At 64.3% G+C, this 18361-nt stretch overlaps 2 protein-coding genes across 3 annotated transcripts; one reads left to right on the forward strand and one right to left on the reverse strand.

Moving 5' to 3' along the window:
* The first annotated feature begins 6133 nt into the window (after positions 1 to 6133).
* RNF208 (ring finger protein 208) lies at positions 6134 to 11118 on the forward strand. 2 transcript variants are annotated; one of them, XM_048325849.1, is made up of 2 exons: positions 6134 to 6707; positions 8166 to 11118. In XM_048325849.1, the coding sequence occupies exon 2, from the start codon at positions 8862 to 8864 to the stop codon at positions 9657 to 9659; it is 798 nt and encodes a 265-aa protein (XP_048181806.1). In that variant the 5' UTR covers positions 6134 to 6707; positions 8166 to 8861; the 3' UTR covers positions 9660 to 11118. The 2 variants fall into 2 exon arrangements, with proteins under 2 accessions (XP_048181806.1, XP_048181807.1); XM_048325850.1 differs by lacking the exon at positions 6134 to 6707 and adding an exon at positions 7059 to 7154.
* A 4623-nt stretch (positions 11119 to 15741) lies between these two features.
* LOC125336702 (E3 ubiquitin-protein ligase RNF186) lies at positions 15742 to 17661 on the reverse strand. The gene has a single exon (XM_048325640.1). The coding sequence runs from the start codon at positions 17133 to 17135 to the stop codon at positions 16155 to 16157; it is 981 nt and encodes a 326-aa protein (XP_048181597.1). The 5' UTR covers positions 17136 to 17661; the 3' UTR covers positions 15742 to 16154.
* Positions 17662 to 18361: the final 700 nt, after the last annotated feature.

Raw genomic sequence — 18361 nt, forward strand, 5'->3', positions numbered from 1 at the left:
CCATGGGACCATGATGGCTCCAGAGCACCTGGCAGGGGCTGGGGGTGCTCAGTGCCCTGCAGAGCTCCCCATTCCACCCCCAAACACACACGTGCCCCCAGCAGACAGGGACGTGGCTCATGGTGGTCCAAGTCTCTCTGGTTACCTCTGTCCTGTCCCAGGGACACAGCACAGTCCCAGTGGCACCTGACAGCTCCCGCAGCAGTCTGGGCACGCTGGGTCCCCTCCCCAGCTGGAGCCCTGGTTTCTGTTACATGGAATGACCTCCCCTCCCCACGTCACCCTGGCTCCAGTGCTCCACTTGCTTCCCCACAGCCTGCACAGGAGCACCAGGCTGCTGCAACCCCCTTGTGCCCAAAGGTCTCCCTTCAGCCAAGGCACTGGGCAAGGAGTCGTCCCTGGAGGGAGCAGAGGGGAAGGACAGGCCACGAGGTCCCCAGCATCCTGGCACCAGCCATACTGGCCCAGGCTCTTGGAGGACTGAAGAAATCGGGGTGATAAAAACCCCAAGGCCAGATGGTTCTGTCAACCCCAGGGAACGTCCTTAGGAGCTGGTGCAGCCCCCCATTCCTGCCCTGTGGGATGCAGCCCCTGCCAGGGACCCTCTGCCATGGCTTCCACGTGCTCCCAGCTCCCACCCACGGCAGTGCTGGGGAGTTCACCAGCTCCAGCAGCTCCTTACACTTGACCCACACTCCCCCTTCCAACCTCCCATCCCCAGGCCTGCGAGCCACCCCTCTTCCCCCGCTGCAGCTCTCCCACCACACACTCAGAGCAAGCATTGGCTCGGCTCCCCAGCTCTGAGAGCAGCAGCAGCTCCTGCTCCGACAGCCCCACAGGGCCCTGCAGCCTCTGCCAGAGCAGGAGCTGTGCCCAGGGCCAGCTCCCAGCTGTGCACCACACAGCTCCCCGGGAGGGTTACAGGCATGCAGGAAAAACAAAATCCTCCGTTCAACACCCAAATTCACCCAACTGACCTAGAAATGCAGCCGTGGTGCTCCAGACAAGAGCACAGGTTGCTCAAGCTGAGCAGAAGGGCCAGCAGGAGAGCCAGGGGGTGCTGCCAACTGCTGGGAGTGGCGATGGGGGAGCACATGGTGCCCTCAGGTCCTGTTGGGAGGCCCAGGACAGTCACACGGGGACAGCAGGATCCTGCAAGCACAGCCACAGCCTCGGACGTGGGGCCATGTCCAGAGCAAGGGGGGCAGCAGCCAAGAGTCAGGCAGGGCTTGAGGGGTCCCATCCGCTGCCTTCAGGGAAGTTTTCCTGCAAAAGCTGAAATTATGCTGCAAAAACAAATCGCTGCTTCAGTCTGGGCTGCTGTTCGGAGCTGTGTCCCAACTGAGGCAGCCCCAGGAGGGAGGAGCAGGATTTTGGGCACCTCAGCACCTGTGCCAGGCCCCCCGTGTCCCAGCGGGCACCTCGGAGGCACGCACGGCCGCCGCTGCTCCTCCTCCTCCCTGACCCAGTTTGTGCCTGGCCGCGGCGTCCAGGAGAGCAGCGCCGGCAGGTTACGAGCGCTGGGCTCTCCCGGGGAGCCAGCACAGCAAACGCTAAATGTCACCACAATTACAAGGCGCCTGCCACAGCCCCAGCGTCGGCACCAGAGCTGCTCCACCAGCCCTGCACCCGCCCAGCCCGCGAAGGAGAGCAGGGACAGCGCCTGGATCCCAGCGCTGGCACATGCTCTGGTTTCTTCCGAGCCTCAAATCCCTCAGGCTCTGTTAAAGCCGGCATCAGCTGGGCTGCATGGGCTGGGGGAAGGCTTCTGCAGAACTGCCATTGCTATTTCTGGGCCAGCCCTGTCCTGTTTTCCTTGGACACAAGGTGTTTTCTAAAGGAAATGGGTCTTCCTTGCACCCTCTCGCCCTGAAATGCAGCTTTAGCGCTTTGTCGTCACCCCCTTGGACTCTGTTGGGGCTTTAGGAACATCCATAACCTTCAAGCTGATCAGAGCACCACATGTGCATCTCAGAGTTTGTGTGTGGCTTCAGACACTTTGGGGATCTTCTGAGCATCACTTCTCTCATGGTGGAGTCTCTGTGGACAGCTGCAAGCCTAGAAACCACCACATGAAAGCCCCCACCAGGGCCTTAGGATCAGTGATCAGGTCCTGACCACCAGCAACCCACACGCTACTCCGGACAGCGGCCAGGGAACAGCTCTGCAGCAGCTGGGGCAGCCTTCAGCTACCAGCTGGCAACAAGAGACTCTGCTGCTTTCTTGGCAGATATTTCAGTAGCATCCTTCCTTCAAAATGGTGTTTGCTCCGCCTGGGCAAGCTGCACAGACAGCTCCTCTGGTGGTTTTGGGGGAGCATTGTGGCTGATGAGAGCTGCCTTGCTTTCCCCTCCTGGTGGGGTCTGTGCTGGGCTCTTGTGGCCACCTCAGCCAGGCCTGGAGGGTCTCAGCCTGGGCTGGTGCTGATCGTGGCCCTTGGGGTCCCTTCTCCTGATGCTCTAACTTGGGAAGGAGAGAGAGTCCCAAGGGGATGGGACACAGAGGATGAAAACACGGGGTATGGTACCATGTCCATCCCTCCCAGCCAGGCCGGGCCGGGCTGTCCCTGCGGCCCCCGAGCAGCCGGGCAGGCCCTGCCACTGGTGCTGCCCCGCACAGACCTGCAGAGAAAGCTGCTCTCTGCAAAGCTGGGGATGAGCTCATGTTCTTGTGGGTGAATTATCTGTGTGATGAGTGATTCACCAGAGCAAAACAAGATTGGTGTGAGAAACAGACGGGATTTTGGGAAGAGCTGTGGATGCGTGCGGGACCCTGACAAGTGAACTCGGTAATGGGAGAAGCAAGGAGAGAAGAAAGGTGGCCTGAGGTGCTGCCACCAGGAGCACAGACAGCATGGATGGGGATGTGGATGCTGGACAGGAAGGTTTGGCTCACACAGAGCTGTCGGCCCACTCAGGTGGGGTGGGAAGAAAAGCCTCAGGTGCCATCAGGGCACAGGGCTGGCACCAAGTGAGAGTGGGGCCATCCTCTCACAACGGGTCCTTCCCACAGGTGTTAGAAATCCAGAAGGGCAATAAGATCCTGAGCACACAGTTGGATGGCTGAGCAGGTGATGGCTGATGGTGAGGAAGAAATTTAGGGCCAAATTATCTTCTGGCTTCACCATTCATTTCTGCAAAGCCTGGCCAGCAGTGTCACAGCTCCCAACACACTTACAGAGCAAAGGTTTAGAACTGATCCAGTCAAGACACTGGAAAGGAATGAATTTTGCAGAAAGAAGCTGTGGTTTCACACAAGGCCAACACCCCCTGAATTACAGCAATAACCTCCTGGTTACAAACAGCAAAACCTTGTTCATCTGGGACAAGCGAAGGGAATCCACTGGCAAAGCTGCTCCTGCATGTCTGTCCAAGGAGAGCTCAAAGCAGGACCCGAGGACAGCAGGTACAACAGAGCTGAGGAGCAACCTCTGAACCCAAAGGTGTGCTTGGCCTGCTGACAAGGTCTCTGAAAATGGCCAAATACATCAGTGCTGCTTGTAAAGCCCAGGAGAGCACCCACATCACATCAGCACAGCTCAGAAGGCATTCTGAGGATATCCACACACAGCCAAAACATGTTTATGATAACACTAAGTGCAAAAGGTTTTTATAAAAGATAATGCAGCATGGGTGTTTATATGCCAAAGTTAGGTGTCAAACCCAGGAGTAAGAGACAAGAGCCAAAGGCAGAGATTAGAGGTGGCCACAGGGTTTGGTGGGGTCATCAGTCAAGTCTGAGCCACACAGGCCCAGATAGAGATGGAGGGTGCAGGTTTTGAAGGATGAGAATATTTCAGTAAAGCAGAGATCTTGGTGGACCAACTCAGCAGAGAAAAGGGAAAGCTCTGCTTTGAGCATGTGAAGCAGAGGCAGAGCCATTGGGGCAACAGGAAGATCCCAGCACCTTGGCACAAACACACTCTTATTCAGCAGAAAAGATGCCCAATGTAATTTATGATTATTTTTAAATAGAGCTGTTGCCTAACTCACGGAACAGCAGCATAATAACACCGTGTAGCTGGGTCAGCACGGGGATGCCGTATGAATTAATAACAGAAAATAGCTCGTGCTCGCTCACTTCCTGCAATTTCCTCTGCTCAGGGAGCTCAAGCGTAAGATATCGGCTCTTGCTATCTGCACCCAGGCACGTTAGCAGGGAAGGCAGGAGCACCTGACACAGGGAGGATGGGGAAGATTTAGGGAATCCCTGTTCAGCAGTGTTGGTTGGAGTGCCAGGCAGCAGCAGCCTCACGCTGATTTCGGCAGGTGAGCAGATCAAAGAACGGCACTCAGAGGGACGAGAGGCAAAGGCATTTGGAAGATCCCTTATGCAGTGAAAGAAACTCAAAGATTAAAAACTCAACCATTGTCAAGAAGAGAGTGTGGATTTCCAGGTGGAGGTGGTGCTGCAGGGTTCCCAGGGAGAACCACACCCTAAGGTCAGTCTGGCCTGGGAATGGAGCACAACTGAGCCCTTGGGGTGCCAGGGCATCCTTCTGCCCGGGTGGCTTTGGTCGTGTCTACCAGGTCAGGAAGAGACGCACCTGGGTTTTTTAGCATCATTGCCTGACGTGTGGGTGAGAAGATCCTCTATGGGCTGCATAAGGCCTGGCAGAGCTGTGAAATATGGAAACTCCAGTTCCTGTGTCCATCCCACTGATGACAGGGCCAGAGGACAGCGATGGTGTGAGCACAGTGTAGCTGCGTGGCCATGACACAGCTCCAGGACCATGCAGACCCCTTGGTACAGGGGCTGGATCTTTGCTGCAGCAGGGCTGGAAGGTCAGCAAGCAGGTCTGGGCAGGGTAACCTTCAGGGACGGCATAAAAGTCCAGGCAAAGTCCTGGAGTAATATAGAAAAACTAAAAACCAGCAATGGGTGACATGAGCAGGGAAACCCCAGCAGCACCCAAAGGAGCCTGGTGAGCCCCCACCAGCACCCTGCCCCAGCCAGGGTTGGATGGGGTGGTGGAGTGGGTTTGGATTCGAGTGCACACATGCCTGGGTCACTGTTGCTGGGGTCGGGCATGGGAGCTGGAGGGCTCTCTGTGGGGCTACCCGCTCATTTTGGCCATGTGTCTGTGGGGTCCCCGTTCTGGAGGCACCCACAGCAGGGGGAGAAGGCAGCCTGGCCTCTAACATCTGCCGGGGAGCATCCATGCCTCTCACATCTGCAGGAGCCAGGAAGCACAGACCAGGAGTCATCCACTCAGGGCACCTTGTGGGGTGTCCCAGCCCGTGGGGTCCTGTCTCCCTGTGCCACACTGGGGGTCACACCAGCAAGCCCATGGCCATGAGCGATGCTCCCCAGTGCTCTGCAGGGACCTGCCAGCATTGCTGGGACCCAGTGGTGGTGTGACCCCCCACCCACCACACTGAGTCCACCACGTCCCCAAGGACCAGTGAGCCCCTGTGCCCAGCTGCCCTGGAGCCCAGCAGGGACTGGGGGATGTCAGGGGACCCCCTCTGCTCCCCCGACAGCCAGTGGCCACAGATCCCAGGGGACACAGTGGGGTGCATGGCTGACTTGGCAGTGCGAAAAAGCAGTGGTGGGGGTATTCCCGGCTGTCCGACCTCTTCCCAGCCCCGGGGGCTGCAGGGCTGCTGGCAGGGCCCCGCTCCCCGATGCTGCCCCACAACCGCGGCCCCGGAGCAGCACCGCGGCCGCAGAGCCTCTTCCAGCGGCGCTGGATGCTGAGTCACGGCGGGCCCCTCGGAACGACCCGCGGGGGCCCGGTCGGCAGCGGGAGCAGGAGCGGGGCCGCACGGAGGGTTCGGGGACGGCTACGGGGAGAGGGGTGTGGGGGGAGAGGGGCTGTGGGGCGGAGAAGGGGGGTGTGTGGGACGAGGGGAGACGGTCGGGGCAAGGAGGAATGTGCGGGGAGGGGGTGTGCGGGGCGGATGAAGGGGTGCGGGGGGGGGGAGGGAGCGGGGCAAGCGGGGTGCGGGGCGGGGAGGGGGCGTGCGGGGAGGTGGGGGTGCGGGGCGGGGAGGGGAGGGGGGTGTGCGGGGCGTCAGGCGCTGCGGCCGGCGGGCCCCGGCGCTGCTGAGCGAGAGAAATGTGAGGCGGCTGCACCACTGCGGCGGCACTGCGGGCGGCGGCGGGAGCGCGCAGCAGCGCCCGCGCCGCCGGGCCCCGGGAACGGCGGGCACGGAGCCGCCGCTGCCTGCCCGCTGCTGCCCGCCGCTGCCTGCACCTGCCGAGGGGCACAGGGGAGCCGGGCACCAGCCCCCCGCAGCCTGCGCTGCCGGCCGGGGGTGTTGCATCAGCCCCGCGCCGGGCCGGGGTCCGCGGCCGGGGGCGGCGGGGGAAGCCGGGGGAGGGCACGAAAGAGCCCCGCGGAGCGGCAGCGGCGGTACCTGCCGGCTCCCCCGGCCGCCGGTCCCCGCCGAGCATCCGGAGCACCCCGGCGCCGCCAGCCCCGGCCTCTGTACCCGGTCCCCTCCCCGCGCCGCCGCGGCCGCGGCCGGAGCAGGCGGCGGGGACGGGGGGAGCGGGGCCGGGGGCGGCCCGGCCGGCCAGGACCGTCCCCGTGGAGCCGCGCCTCGGAGCCGCCAGCATCCCTGGGGAGCCGCGTCTGGCCGGGGCAGCGCCGTATCCCTCTGCCTTTCAGATAACCTCCGCCGCTCGGGCCTGCGGAGCCGCACCGGCACCGGAGCGGAGGCTGGCGGCTGAACCGGGACCCCTGCCCCGGGCCAGCGCAGGTAAGGGCGGGCAGGGGCGGGGGGGTCACCCTGCGGGCGTGCGGGAGCGCACGTGTGTGTGTGTGAGGGATCACTGGTGTGTGCACAGGCGTGTGCTCCGCGGGGCTGCGAGCGTGGGGCAGCGGCGTGTGGGGCTGGGGACTGCTGTGGGAGGGTGGCGAGGGGAAGGTGCTCGGGAGGACTGTGTCACCCCAGAAGTGATGGGAATGCGGGGTACGGCGGGGGCTGTGTCGCCCCAGAAGTGATGGGGTGTGGGGTACGGCGGGGGCTGTGTCGCCCCACAAGCGACGGGGACGGCGGGGGGCTGTGTCGCCCCAGGGGCGGTGGGGGTGCGGGGTGCTGCGCCAGGGCTGTGCGTGAAGGGGTGTGACAGAACGAGCGTGGGAACGCGGTGACAGTGCGTGGCACTGCTGACCACCCGGATCGCTGTGCTCGTGGGCGCTGCGGGTGAGTGTCTGTGCGAGAGCTGCAGGCAGAGCCCCGGGGCTGCTGCTGTGTGCGGGAGGAGGGGGGAATATCTGCAGCTTGTGGGGCGCGGGGTGCAGGATGTGGGGTGCAGGATGTGGGGTGCAGGATGTGGGCCCGTGATGGGGAATGAAAGCGGCGAGGCCTCCCTCCCCAGGGCAGGATGGTTGCGGGACCCCGGTGCTGCCAGGGCATGCCCCCCGGGACACCTCGACTGGGGCTGGGCAGGGATCCGGCCCCCCTCCCAGCTCTCAGGCACCCGGGGCTGAAGCCCCACGGCCTCTCTTCATCCCCAAAGGCTGCTGCTGCAAGCAGATGGCCCCCTCGGGCCCCCTCCGCCAGGCCTGGCAGCGCCCGGCGGGAGCAGGCATCCCTCTAACAGGATTTGCAGCGTGATGGAGGAGAGCGCCTTCACCCTTCTCGGAGGAGAGCCGGGCTGGCGCAGGGGCTGCCGAGGGAGAAAATGGCCCCGAGCTGGCTGCCTGCCCCCCATCTCCTGCCCCCAAACGTGGCCTGTCCTCTCCATCAGCCCCGGGACAAGGGCAGGGAGCTGGGAAGGGGGGAGAGGAAGCTGGAGGGAGGGATAATAGCAGGGACAGATCAGGAGCAAGCGACGGAGGTAAAAATAGATCCACTGAGCAGAGGAGGGGCTAAACGTGAGAGAAAACCCTGAGCAGAGGCAGGTCGGTGGAGGAGCCCCTTCGGGAGGGGCCCTGCAGCCCAGCGGGGCTCTGGGGGACCTGCCCTCCCCACCCTCAGGGCAGAGGGGGGTGCCGGAACCCCACGCTCGGGGCCGCCGAGGGGATGCCTGGGGGGAAATACCTGCCTGCTCCCACTTCCGCAGCCCAAGCACGCGGGCGGATGGACAGGACCTGCAGGGCTCGGTTGCCAAATTGCCGAGATGCAGGCGGGCACGCATCCCGAGGGAGCGCTGGCAGCCGGTAGATCCCTGAAGAGACTTGGATCCAACCCCCTCTCACTTTTCATTTCCAGCAAGCGCGAAGCTGATCTGGGGACAGAGGTACCAGGGATCGAGGGGACAAGGTGTGTGGTGTCCTGGCCGCAGCCAAGGTGAGCTGCCCTCCAGCACGGGATGTGCCCTGAGCCCCTGCCCTGTGGGAGCTGCCGGTGACGGCAAGTGGGAGAGCCGGGAAGTCAGAGCAAAGGAATTTGCAAACACATTCTTCAGCGCCACGAGGATCCCACTGCATGTAAACAGGAATAGAGGCCGGGCTGGGGCGAAGTGAGAGCTACCGCCAGTTCCGCGAGACCCTCCCTGGACTCACCTGCCCTGGGCAGTGCCCAGTGCCACCACCCCCAGATAACTGTTCCCGGCTGCAGCTGATCCGCTGTGGGAAGTGGCAGCGAAGGCGAAGAGCAGGGCTGCTGAGTGACTGCCAATGTCACGTTAACATCCCGGCGAGGCTGCCGGGAGCCGGCGCTTTGATCACCCGCCCAAGAGCACCTCGAAGGCAGGCAGGATGCCACTGTGAGCCCTGCCTTCTCCTGCCTGCCCTAGCCTCGCACCTGGCACCCTCGGGGCTGGCTGCAGAAGAGGGGCGCGGGGCCCGCTGGCACTGCCCCGTCTCCCCAGGATGCTCTCCCACACCAGCGGCTGCTCCCTGTGCTCCTGCTCTGCGGCCAGACCGAGATTGAAAGCTCAGCAGGCTGCCAGCATGTTTTAGCCTCATGCAGGCGACCCTCGGAGACCCCAGAGCAGTGGACAGTAATGTGAAAACAATACTCATGTCGTGTCTGAAAGGGCAACAGGTCATCATTAAAATGGAGGCGATGAAAATCATCCACCCGGAGAAGTTCTCGGAGCTGCAGGCGTCGCAGCCGCGCTACGCGCCCGCCCCGCGCCGCGAGCCGCCCCTCGTGGCCAAGCGCGCGTGGCCCTCCGAGTCCGAGATCATCGTCAACCAGGCGTGCGGGGACATCCCCGCCCTGGATGCCACCCCCGGGCCGCTGCCGCTGCCCCGGACTCCCCCCCTGCCGCGGCGCGAGCGCGGCTACCAGGGCCAGCGCAAGGGCAGCTCCGAGGTCTGCTACCACCGGCAGCCGCCGTCGGACGAGGTCATCGTCAACCAGTACGTGCTGCATCCCTCGACGCCCTGCGAGCCCCTGGAGTGCCCCACCTGCGGCCACATGTACAACTTCACCAACAAGCGGCCCCGCATCCTCTCCTGCCTGCACTCGGTGTGCGAGGAGTGCCTGCAGATCCTCTACGAGTCCTGCCCCAAGTACAAGTTCATCTCCTGCCCCACCTGCAAGCGGGAGACCGTCCTCTTCACCGACTACGGGCTGGCGGCGCTGGCCGTCAACACCAGTATCCTGAACAGACTGCCGGCCGAGGCCCTGGCCGCCAACCCCGTCCAGTGGAGCAGCGACACCGACCGCAGCTGCTACCAGACCTTCCGCCAGTACTGCGGGGCCGCCTGCACCTGCCACATCCGGAACCCGCTGTCCTCCTGCACCATCATGTGAGCCTCGCGCCCCGGCCGCCCCTCCGCAGCGGGCACGGCGGGCGGGACGGCGCGGCCAGCAGCACGGCCAGTCCCCTGTCCCCTCTCTGCCGGTGGCACAGCCAGGGAATGCTCTGATACTCACCACGGCCAAGGATGTGGGACTGGTGTTCTTGCCAGCACTCGCGGGGGGCACTGGGTGCTGGGACCTGGCAGCAGCCCCCTACACACCGGTGGTGCCCGGGGAGAGGGACGCTGGCGTGGGGAGCACATCTACCAGCGCACCCGGGGTCTGCAGCTCCCCCGGCCCTGCGGCGGGTGCTCCCGTGGTGCAGCGAGCACCTCGCCGTGCTCCTTCCCCGAGCGCCCGTCCCTCCTCTCTCCCCGGCTCTCCCGAGAGCGGACGCTGGGTCCCGGCCGGAGTGACACCCTCCCCATCGCCCCACGGCCGGCAGCAGCAGCACAAGGAGCCCTGGAGGTGCACGGTGCCACACTGGGCCACCCTCCCAGCACAGGAAGTCAGGACAGGTCCCCAGCTGCCCCCTCCGCCCCCTCTCTGTAAGTTATTTGCCAAAGCTTTCATCTCAGTGGCCACGCCACCGTGTGCCCGAGTCTCAGTAGCCACACCAAGCCGCCGCACCGGCCCCTCGGATGCCAGCAGATGTGCGGCCCATGTCCTCCGCAGGCACTTGAGGAAAGCTCCACTTTGTCCTCGTTTTGGAGGATTCTTGTTTTTCCCCATCCATCCCCGGCCACCCCATTCCAGGCCACTACGTGTTCACAAAGGCATTGAGCTGTGCCCATTCTCTGCCCCTCCTCCCGGGACCCCCACCGATGCCCCATGGGATGGCTCAGGAGGGTGGCATGGGGTCCAGTATCCCAAATTGCTGGCTCCAGCAAGGGGATTTGACTGGGCAGGGGGACCGAGGTCTGGTTCCTGCCCACAGTCCCTTCCCCAGAGCAGCACCTCTGCTCTGACCCCTGTGCAGAGGGGCTGGCAGGGCAGCAGCCCCCTGTGCACAGTCTTGCTTTCTCCAGAGCACCTGGAGGGGTAAGTTTGCTGCAAAAAAGCAAAAAAAGAGAAAAAGCCATAATTTTGGGTGCTCCCATGGGGCTGAGCACCACAGTCCGGCATGGCCACCGCACCAGGGGCACACAGTCCCAGGGCACTGGGGCTGGGTGAGCCTGAGGGGTCCCAGAATCCTGCATCCTGGAGGAAACAGCAGCCCCTGGCCCTGGCCAAAGGCCAGCATCCATCCGGGGAGAGGGGCCAGTCCATGCCCCATCCCGTCCCGAGGGAGCGGGCGATGCTGCTGGCGCAGCCCCCGGACCGTTCTCCCCCCGGAGGGAACGGGGCCGGTACCGTCTCTGTGTTGCTCTGCCAATGCCTCCCGCTGCTGGTTGTGACCATGATCATGTTTTATACCCGGCCTTGTTCTGACCCCCATCAGTCTCCCCAATAAAGATTATATTGGAACGAAGAGCGAGCCGGAGTCTGGGGCGCGTCACTGCGGGCAGGGGTGGGTGACACACCAGCGTGTGCCCCGGCCCTGCTCCGTCCATGGGGCAGGCTGGGGGCGATACCCAGGTTACACCTTTCCCCTGGGCTGACACCTCCTCCTCCAACCTGGCTTTCAGCTCTTATGCGGTTGTGTCCCCTCCCTGCCCAGCCCCTGGTCCCACTGCACATGGCTGGGCACCTTGGGGGACCCGGCCCAACTTGGCAAGGGGTCCCCAGCCACACCAAGAGCCCTCAAACACCCACGGGATGTCCCCTTTCTCCCCAGGTGATGTGGGATACTGGGGGGAGGATGTGTCATCGGGCCCTGGTGGCACCTGCTGTTGAACAGAGCCAGGCAGGGACACGGGCAGTGCTGGGCTCCCCTTGCCCTGCTCCAGTGAGGCAGCTGCACCCATGGGCCCCTCTCTGAACCATCCCCACAGCACACAGGCACTGTCCTGGGGCTGCTGTGCACCTGGCAGCACCACAAATGGCACCCACTGCCTGCCCCGATGGACCCCGGGGTCACTGGGATGGCAGCTCTCCAGCTGGGAGAGCCGGGAATCTGCAGCAGAAGCAGCTGGGATGATGATGCCAGGGCAACGCAGCTCCCCAGGGCGAGCTGTGCACACTGGCTGGTGTGGGCACAGGCTGGTGTGGGCACAGGCTGGTGTGGGCACGACCAGTGCCAGCCCTCAAATTTCCCTTCTCCAGGAGCAGCAGCTGTCTCTGCCTCTGCTATGGGCCAGAGTGGAGCATCTGCTTCCAAAGCACCAGCACACCCAGGAGGGTGCAGGGTGGCTGCAGAGCCCTTGTCCCTGTGTGCTGGCTCCCATCCCAGGGGGTTTCTATGCCTGGAAAACAAACCCACCTCCCCGTCCATGGGTGCTGAATTACAGCACCAACAATGCAGCCTCTGCCATCCCTGTCCCCGAGCACGCTGCAGCCGTGTCCTGTCTCCCTGTCCCTGCACCAACACCCCCACCCTGCAGCCACATTGCACCATCCTTCATGCAGCCCTGGCGCAGTGTGGGGATCTCCTGGTGGTCACAGCAGCCCCACACTGAGCCACACGGTGTGACTGCTTGGGGGAGCTGGGGCAGCCCCACATCCAGGATGTGGATCTCCACCACCCCCAAGGCTCGTGCCAAATCCAGGATAAAGAACTCCGACACCCCAAAAGCTCCTATTAAATCCAGGCTGAGCATCTCTGTCCCCAAAGACACCAAAGCAGTTGGCCAGCCAGAGCAGAGGTGGCAGCAATTTTGCCCTCAGTAGGAATTTACCCTTTTTATTACGTAAGGACAAAGGGTACAACATGTTCTCCCCCACCCTCGTGGCACCTCCTGGGCACAAAGTAAATTTAAAACTGCTAATTTGATTTTGAGTTGCAATTAAAGAAGAAATAGGGCCTTTCAGGAGCGAGTGCTGGGCCACAGCCCATTTCTCCTGCCCTATTAACCTTGAATAAGCACTTGCTGGAAGAGGGGCCAGGTTTGCTGCAGAGGACAGGGACATGGGGTGGTGCCAGTCCTTGTGTCACAGGTGCAGGTGAACTAAAAGTCTTTCACATCCCCTGAAACTCTCCCATGGCCATTCTGAGCTTTGTGCCTCCATGCTAAGCATTAAAGATCTCCAAGTCCTACGAGCTGCTTGAGCATGGCCAGGATATTGCTGCAGGAGCAGGTTTGGCCACAGGAGAGCAGAGATGCTCCAGATGTTCCTAGGTGAGCTGGTTGTTAAATCTCCTCATTTTTGTAACATCTATTACAGGCTGGGAGGGAGCTCTGGGCTCTCTCAGTGTCCAGTTTGGCCCATGATGGGAGAGGACACCTGGGGAGTTCCTGGGGATGACCCTTTTCCCAAATGTCCTCATTTTAGGCGGGAAGGGTTGAGACTGGGCTGGTTTGGGCTCAGCCTTTGGCAGGGGTCCCCAGAGCCCAAGAAGCATTTGGACAGCGAACGCTCGCAGGCACAGGGTGGGATTGTTGGGGTGTCTGTGCAGGACCAGGAGTTGGACTGGGTGATTCTGGTGGGTCCCTTCCAGCCCATTGCCTTCTGTGGTGCTGTGAAAAGCAGCTCCTGCAGCCCGGCCGGTTGTGCCTGGGGCTCGGGGCTGAGGCTGCCCTGCTCCTGCAGGGAGCGCTGGCAGCGCCGGGCAGTGCCCAGGCCGGTCTCCATGGGCCTGTCCCCACCACCCCCTTCCTGCCCCAGAGGTTGCACAACAGGACCAGCTCCCCTGGATGCAAACAGCGGGAGGGTCCGGCCCCGGCGCAGGGCGAGGCTGAGCTGGGCGAGGGGGCAGCGCCCGCCCGGCTGCAGGGAGGTGGCTGAGCACCAGGACTGGGCCCTCCTTGGGGACACGCAGCCTCAAACCTCGCCCCGGGGTGGTCACAGCCCCAAACGGCCGTCTCGGCCGAGAGGAAGCTGCTTGCGACGTGCCAGCCCCCGCTTGCACAACGGCGAGCCCGCGGTGGCACGGTAACGGGCGGTGGCACGGAGCCCGAGAGGCTGCGGCAGTGCCCAGGGCAGCGCTGGCCCCGCGGCTGCGGGGGGACTGCGGAGCTCGGGAGCTTTCTTGGGGTCAAACCCAGGAGAGGGCTGCCCGCAGGCACCGGCTCCTGCTCACTGCCTAGCTCCATGTTCAAGGGACATGTCCCCTCCCCGTGCTGGCCCCATGGCCGCTGGCCCCATGGCTGCTGGCCCTCTGGTCACGCTCCCAAGGTGCAGGGGGTGAGGACATGTCGCCAGAGTGGGGGGCTGAGTGGAGAAGGGAGGTGCTGCTGGTTGTGGTGCAGGTGGGATGGGGATGCCTCCAGCCAGAGCAGGACCCAGGTGGGACGGGCCGGGCTGCAGTGGGAGAAGCCAGGAGAGAACAGGCAGGTCCCTGCAGGGATGGGGAAAGCCAAGTCACCGCTCTGGGGACACCACATCACCCTGGTGCCAGCAACTGGGGGATGTGATGAAGCATTTGGGGTGCAAAGGGGTGTCAGGGGCTTGGGAGAGGGGACGGGGCTGCAAGTGGGGAGGTTGGGTGGGTCTGGGGGGCTGTGCTGGAGGCCGTGCCTGCAGCAGGGGCCCTGCATCAGCCCCGGGTCAGCCCTGCCAGCCCCAGCCCTGCTCACCACGATCTCAGGGTGCTAAATATGACCCAGCCCTGGCAGTGGACATTGCAGCCACATTGCTCACGGGTCCATCCCACACCACAGCCCCCAGGGACCCCCTCCTCGGGGGGGATTTGGGTGCCCTTCAGCTTCCAGCACCCAGAGGTGCCAACAGCAGGCGCAGGGAGCAGGGGAGTGCTGGGGGTGTACTGTGGGGACAGCTCTGGCCTGGTTCACCTGAACACCCCCATGCAATGTGGAGCAGGGACACGGGGCTCCCACACGGTGATGGAGCCCCCCAGGTGTTTGAGCCCCCCCGTCCCCACAGGCTCAATCGAGCCAAAAACACCAGGGCTGAACTGGTGCTTCTCCTGATGGAGCTGCTCCACTTGGTATAAATAAATATTCCTTGGTGCCACCAGGGCCGGGCGGGGGGGGGGGGGGGCCACCTGCTTCTGCCTGCTGACCTGACCTGTTTTGGGGTGCCCTGCTCCCACGCTGTGCCTCAGCACTTTGCCAGAGCAGCCCACAGCCCAAATCCCTGCCCTTGTGGGCACAAGAACACGGGTTTTCTGTGGGGCTGTGTGGGCACAGCAGTGCTCACTCGCTTCCTGGGCAGGAGGAAGGGGAAGGGGGTGGGGGGGGGGGCTGGCACCCTGTGGTCTGTCCCCCACAGCCACAGCCCTGGGGAGGTGCCCATGGGGTGTTTTCGGGGAAGAAGGGCAAAGCCAGGACATGGGGATGGTTGCACAAACCCGGCACAGCCAGGCAGGAGGACAGGGCACAGCAGTGTTACCAGCAGGGCTGGGCTGAGGGGGAGAGAGAGGGGTGACAGCACGGGGGGGGGGAAATTGGCATGGGATCAGCACAGAGCCTTGGCAGGACACCCAGAGGAGGCCAGCAGTGACAAACACACTGCTGCACATTCCAGGCTGTCGAAGGTGGGTGTCAGCATCCCCCAAACGGAATCCTGGGAGGACTTCGAGGGTCTGACCACTCCATGCCACCCACCACCAGCCCAAAGGCGGCTGAAAGCCTGGAAGGAGCCCGGTCCCTGCCCCCTTGGGGTACAGGTATCCCCAAGGAGTGTGGAGGAACAAGGGTGCAGAGCAGCCACACTGTGTCCCGGGCATGGCCTGGCTGGCGCATGGCCCCCACTGGAGGCTGGCAGTCAAAGGCAGAACCCAGCTCCTGCTCTCCCCTGGGACACTCCTGCTCCATGGCAGGTCCCATGTGGGCACAGCCCTGGTGCCACTCACCACAGGCTCCTCCACCCGTGTATGGCAGGGACAGAGCCGTGTTTGCTCACTTATCTCCCCAAAGGACACGGCCTGAGCAATGGCTGGCACGGCCTGGCAGGGCTGGGAGGTGCCATGGTGGAGCACGCACCCCTTGTAGGGTGGCTGGGGACCACTGGCTGTGCCCATCCCCTCCTTGTGTCACTGCTGGGCCCCAAGGGGACATGCTCAGACCAGGCACTGAACTCAGCTGGACATGGCTGTGGTACAAACACAGGTTGTATTTTCAGTCCATGCTGGGGGATCCCGGCCCATCTGTCCTGGGTGCAGGTGGCACAATCCATGGCACAGCCCCCGGCACAGCCCTGCTCTGCCCGCAGAGCCTCTCTGGTCCCCAGCCCCAGGCCAGGGATGTGCCCATCGCAGGAAGGGCTCCCACTCCATCCGCTCCTTGGCTGCGGCACTGATGAGTCACCTGGTGCCCGGGTGCAGGTGATGCCCAGCTCCAGGGCCGCCTCCCTCAGCTGCCTGCTCCTGCTCCTCCGCTGCCTCACCCGCTCCGGGCTCACTGGCAGGCACCAGGGTCACAGGCTTGCTCCCGGCTGTCACCACAGCCGAGCCAGAGCCGGGCTCCTCTTCCAACGCACGCTCAGCCTGCGGGCACAAACGCAGCGCTATTTGTCGAGGATGAGGAAGAGCATCACCATGAGGACGATGGGGAGGAAGATGAGGAGCAGGCTGAGCATCTCTGCCGCCAGCAGCAGCGCCAGCAGCAGGAGGTAGCAGCAGCGGCAGCGCCGCTCCAGCCGGGCCAGGGCGCGGATCAGGCAGGGCGGGTACCGCACGCAGGGCAGGCACCCGAACATGCGGCTGGTGTGGAAGCGCACCTGGAAGCGATGCTCGAGGGCGCCGGCCAGGCCCGGGCGCCGGGGCGGCAGGGCAGCGGGCCGGGAGGCGGCCAGGGCTCCGGGGGAGCCGGGCTGGGCGTGCAGCAGGAGCAGCTCCTCTTGCAGCTTGCAGATCTCCCACTCCAGCATGGGCGTCTTCTGGCGGCAGATGGGGCAGCGCACGCGGCCGAGCTCGGCGCCGGTGGCCGTGGCCATGATGGCCCGCAGGCAGGCGCGGCACAGCCCGTGGTTGCAGTTCAGCACGGCCGGCTTGTGCCGCTGCTCGTCGTAGGGCTCCGTGCAGATGGGGCACTCCTCGTCGCTGCCCGCCAGCACGGGGCACGGCTCTGCTGCCACCGCCACCTCATCGCTCGATGTGCCCTCTGCCTCGCCGAAGAGGCTCAGGATGGAGCTGGAGACGCTTTCGCAGCTGGGCGATGTCCCCCGCGGCGCCGGGCTCTCCCCGCGGGGCAGGACGGGGCCGGCGGTGTCGGCAGCGGGAGGGTCCTGCCCCGCAGGCAGGGAGGCACCGCGGGCAGGCGGCTCCTCATGCCCGGGCAGGAGCGGCTCCCTGGCATCCTCCGCCGGCGGCGGGTCCCAGCATCCCCAGGCAGCAGCAGACGCCTCTCCACAGAGCCGGGGCGGCTCCCCGGGGTCCCCCGGCCCCACAGGTTCGCTCTCGTCCCTCTGCCCGGCACAGCCTTCCCCACCGGCCGCCCGCACCGGCTGCGGGCCAGGCTCGGCCTCCTCGCCCTCCGCCGGCTCCATCAGGGTGGCCAGAGCGGCCACCCCGCTCGGCCCCCGACCCCCGACGCCCCTCGGGGCTGGGTGCGGGATGTGGGTGCTGCTCCAGGGCAGGAGGCTCCCTCAGCACGGCTGCCCGAAGGGTTTGAAGGCAGCAGTGTCCGCACAGAGCCGCAACATCCCTCCAGGGCGGTTTGGGGCGCCCTCCCAGAGCAGTGGGTCAGGAGCCTCTGACGCCGGGTGCAGCCCCATCACCCTCACCGAAAGGCCACCCCAAGAGGGGCAGCACCGTGAGCACCCAACAGCCTCTTCCTCCTCCTCCTCTTCCTCCTCCCCAGCACCAGCGCAGTACTGACCCGCCACGGTCCAGAGGAGAGGGCACCGAGCTGGGCGCTGCCGGGCGCTGCCCGCTGTGCCAGAAGGGTGCAGGCGTGGCGGGCACCCGCGCAGGCAGCTGCCTCCTGCCGTGGGCCAGGCAGGGCTGGGGCCGAGCCTGGCTCTAACCAGTCTGGTTTGTCAGCTTCTGGAAGCGGCTCAAATGCAGCGAGCCCGGGGCAGGCAGCCATGCCCGCGCCAATCAGCTCCCTCCGCAGCTGGGGAGGAGCTGGGCCCACGGCCGCCTCTCCTCCTCGCCCAGCACGAGTGGAGGAGTCACCTCTGTGGCCAAGTGCCTGTCCCTGGGGCATGGCAGCACGGCCCTGTGCTCCACCAGTACAGCCCCCAGCACAGGCCCTGTGCTGCCCCAGTCCAGCCCCCTGTCCCCCAGGTTGGTCCCTGTGCTGGGCCACCTCCCATAAGCAGCTTGCAGGGCTTGGAGGGAAGACTCCTGCTTGGGCAGTGCCCCAGACAAGGAGATGGTGGCACCAGGGTGATGACAGCCATGCAGCAGCTCTGTGCTGGCCCCACTGTCCCTGGCACATGGGAACACAGCCCAGCCAAGGTCTGCAAGTGCAAGAGCTGCTCAGAGCAGAGCAGTGGGGTGCGGAGCCCCCAAACCACCCTGTTCCCCCTCACTGCGGTGCCACAGCTCGAGCAATGCCCCAGGCACTGCTTGCCCCTGCAGGACTCCATGACTCGGCCGTGGGAGAGTGGCTGGGTCACAGGCGTGGCGTGGCACTGCTGCCCCTTCCCGTCCCAGCCTGCTCCCAGGGAATGTCCCTGCTGATTCATGCCATGGGCCCTAATTGCTATTTACACAGTGGCACCCAGTGCGCTGAACTGGGTGAGGAAGGTGGTGGCACTGGTCCCAT

This window comes from Corvus hawaiiensis, chromosome 21, assembly GCF_020740725.1.
Source record: "Corvus hawaiiensis isolate bCorHaw1 chromosome 21, bCorHaw1.pri.cur, whole genome shotgun sequence".
NCBI classification, from domain to species: Eukaryota; Metazoa; Chordata; class Aves; order Passeriformes; family Corvidae; genus Corvus; species Corvus hawaiiensis.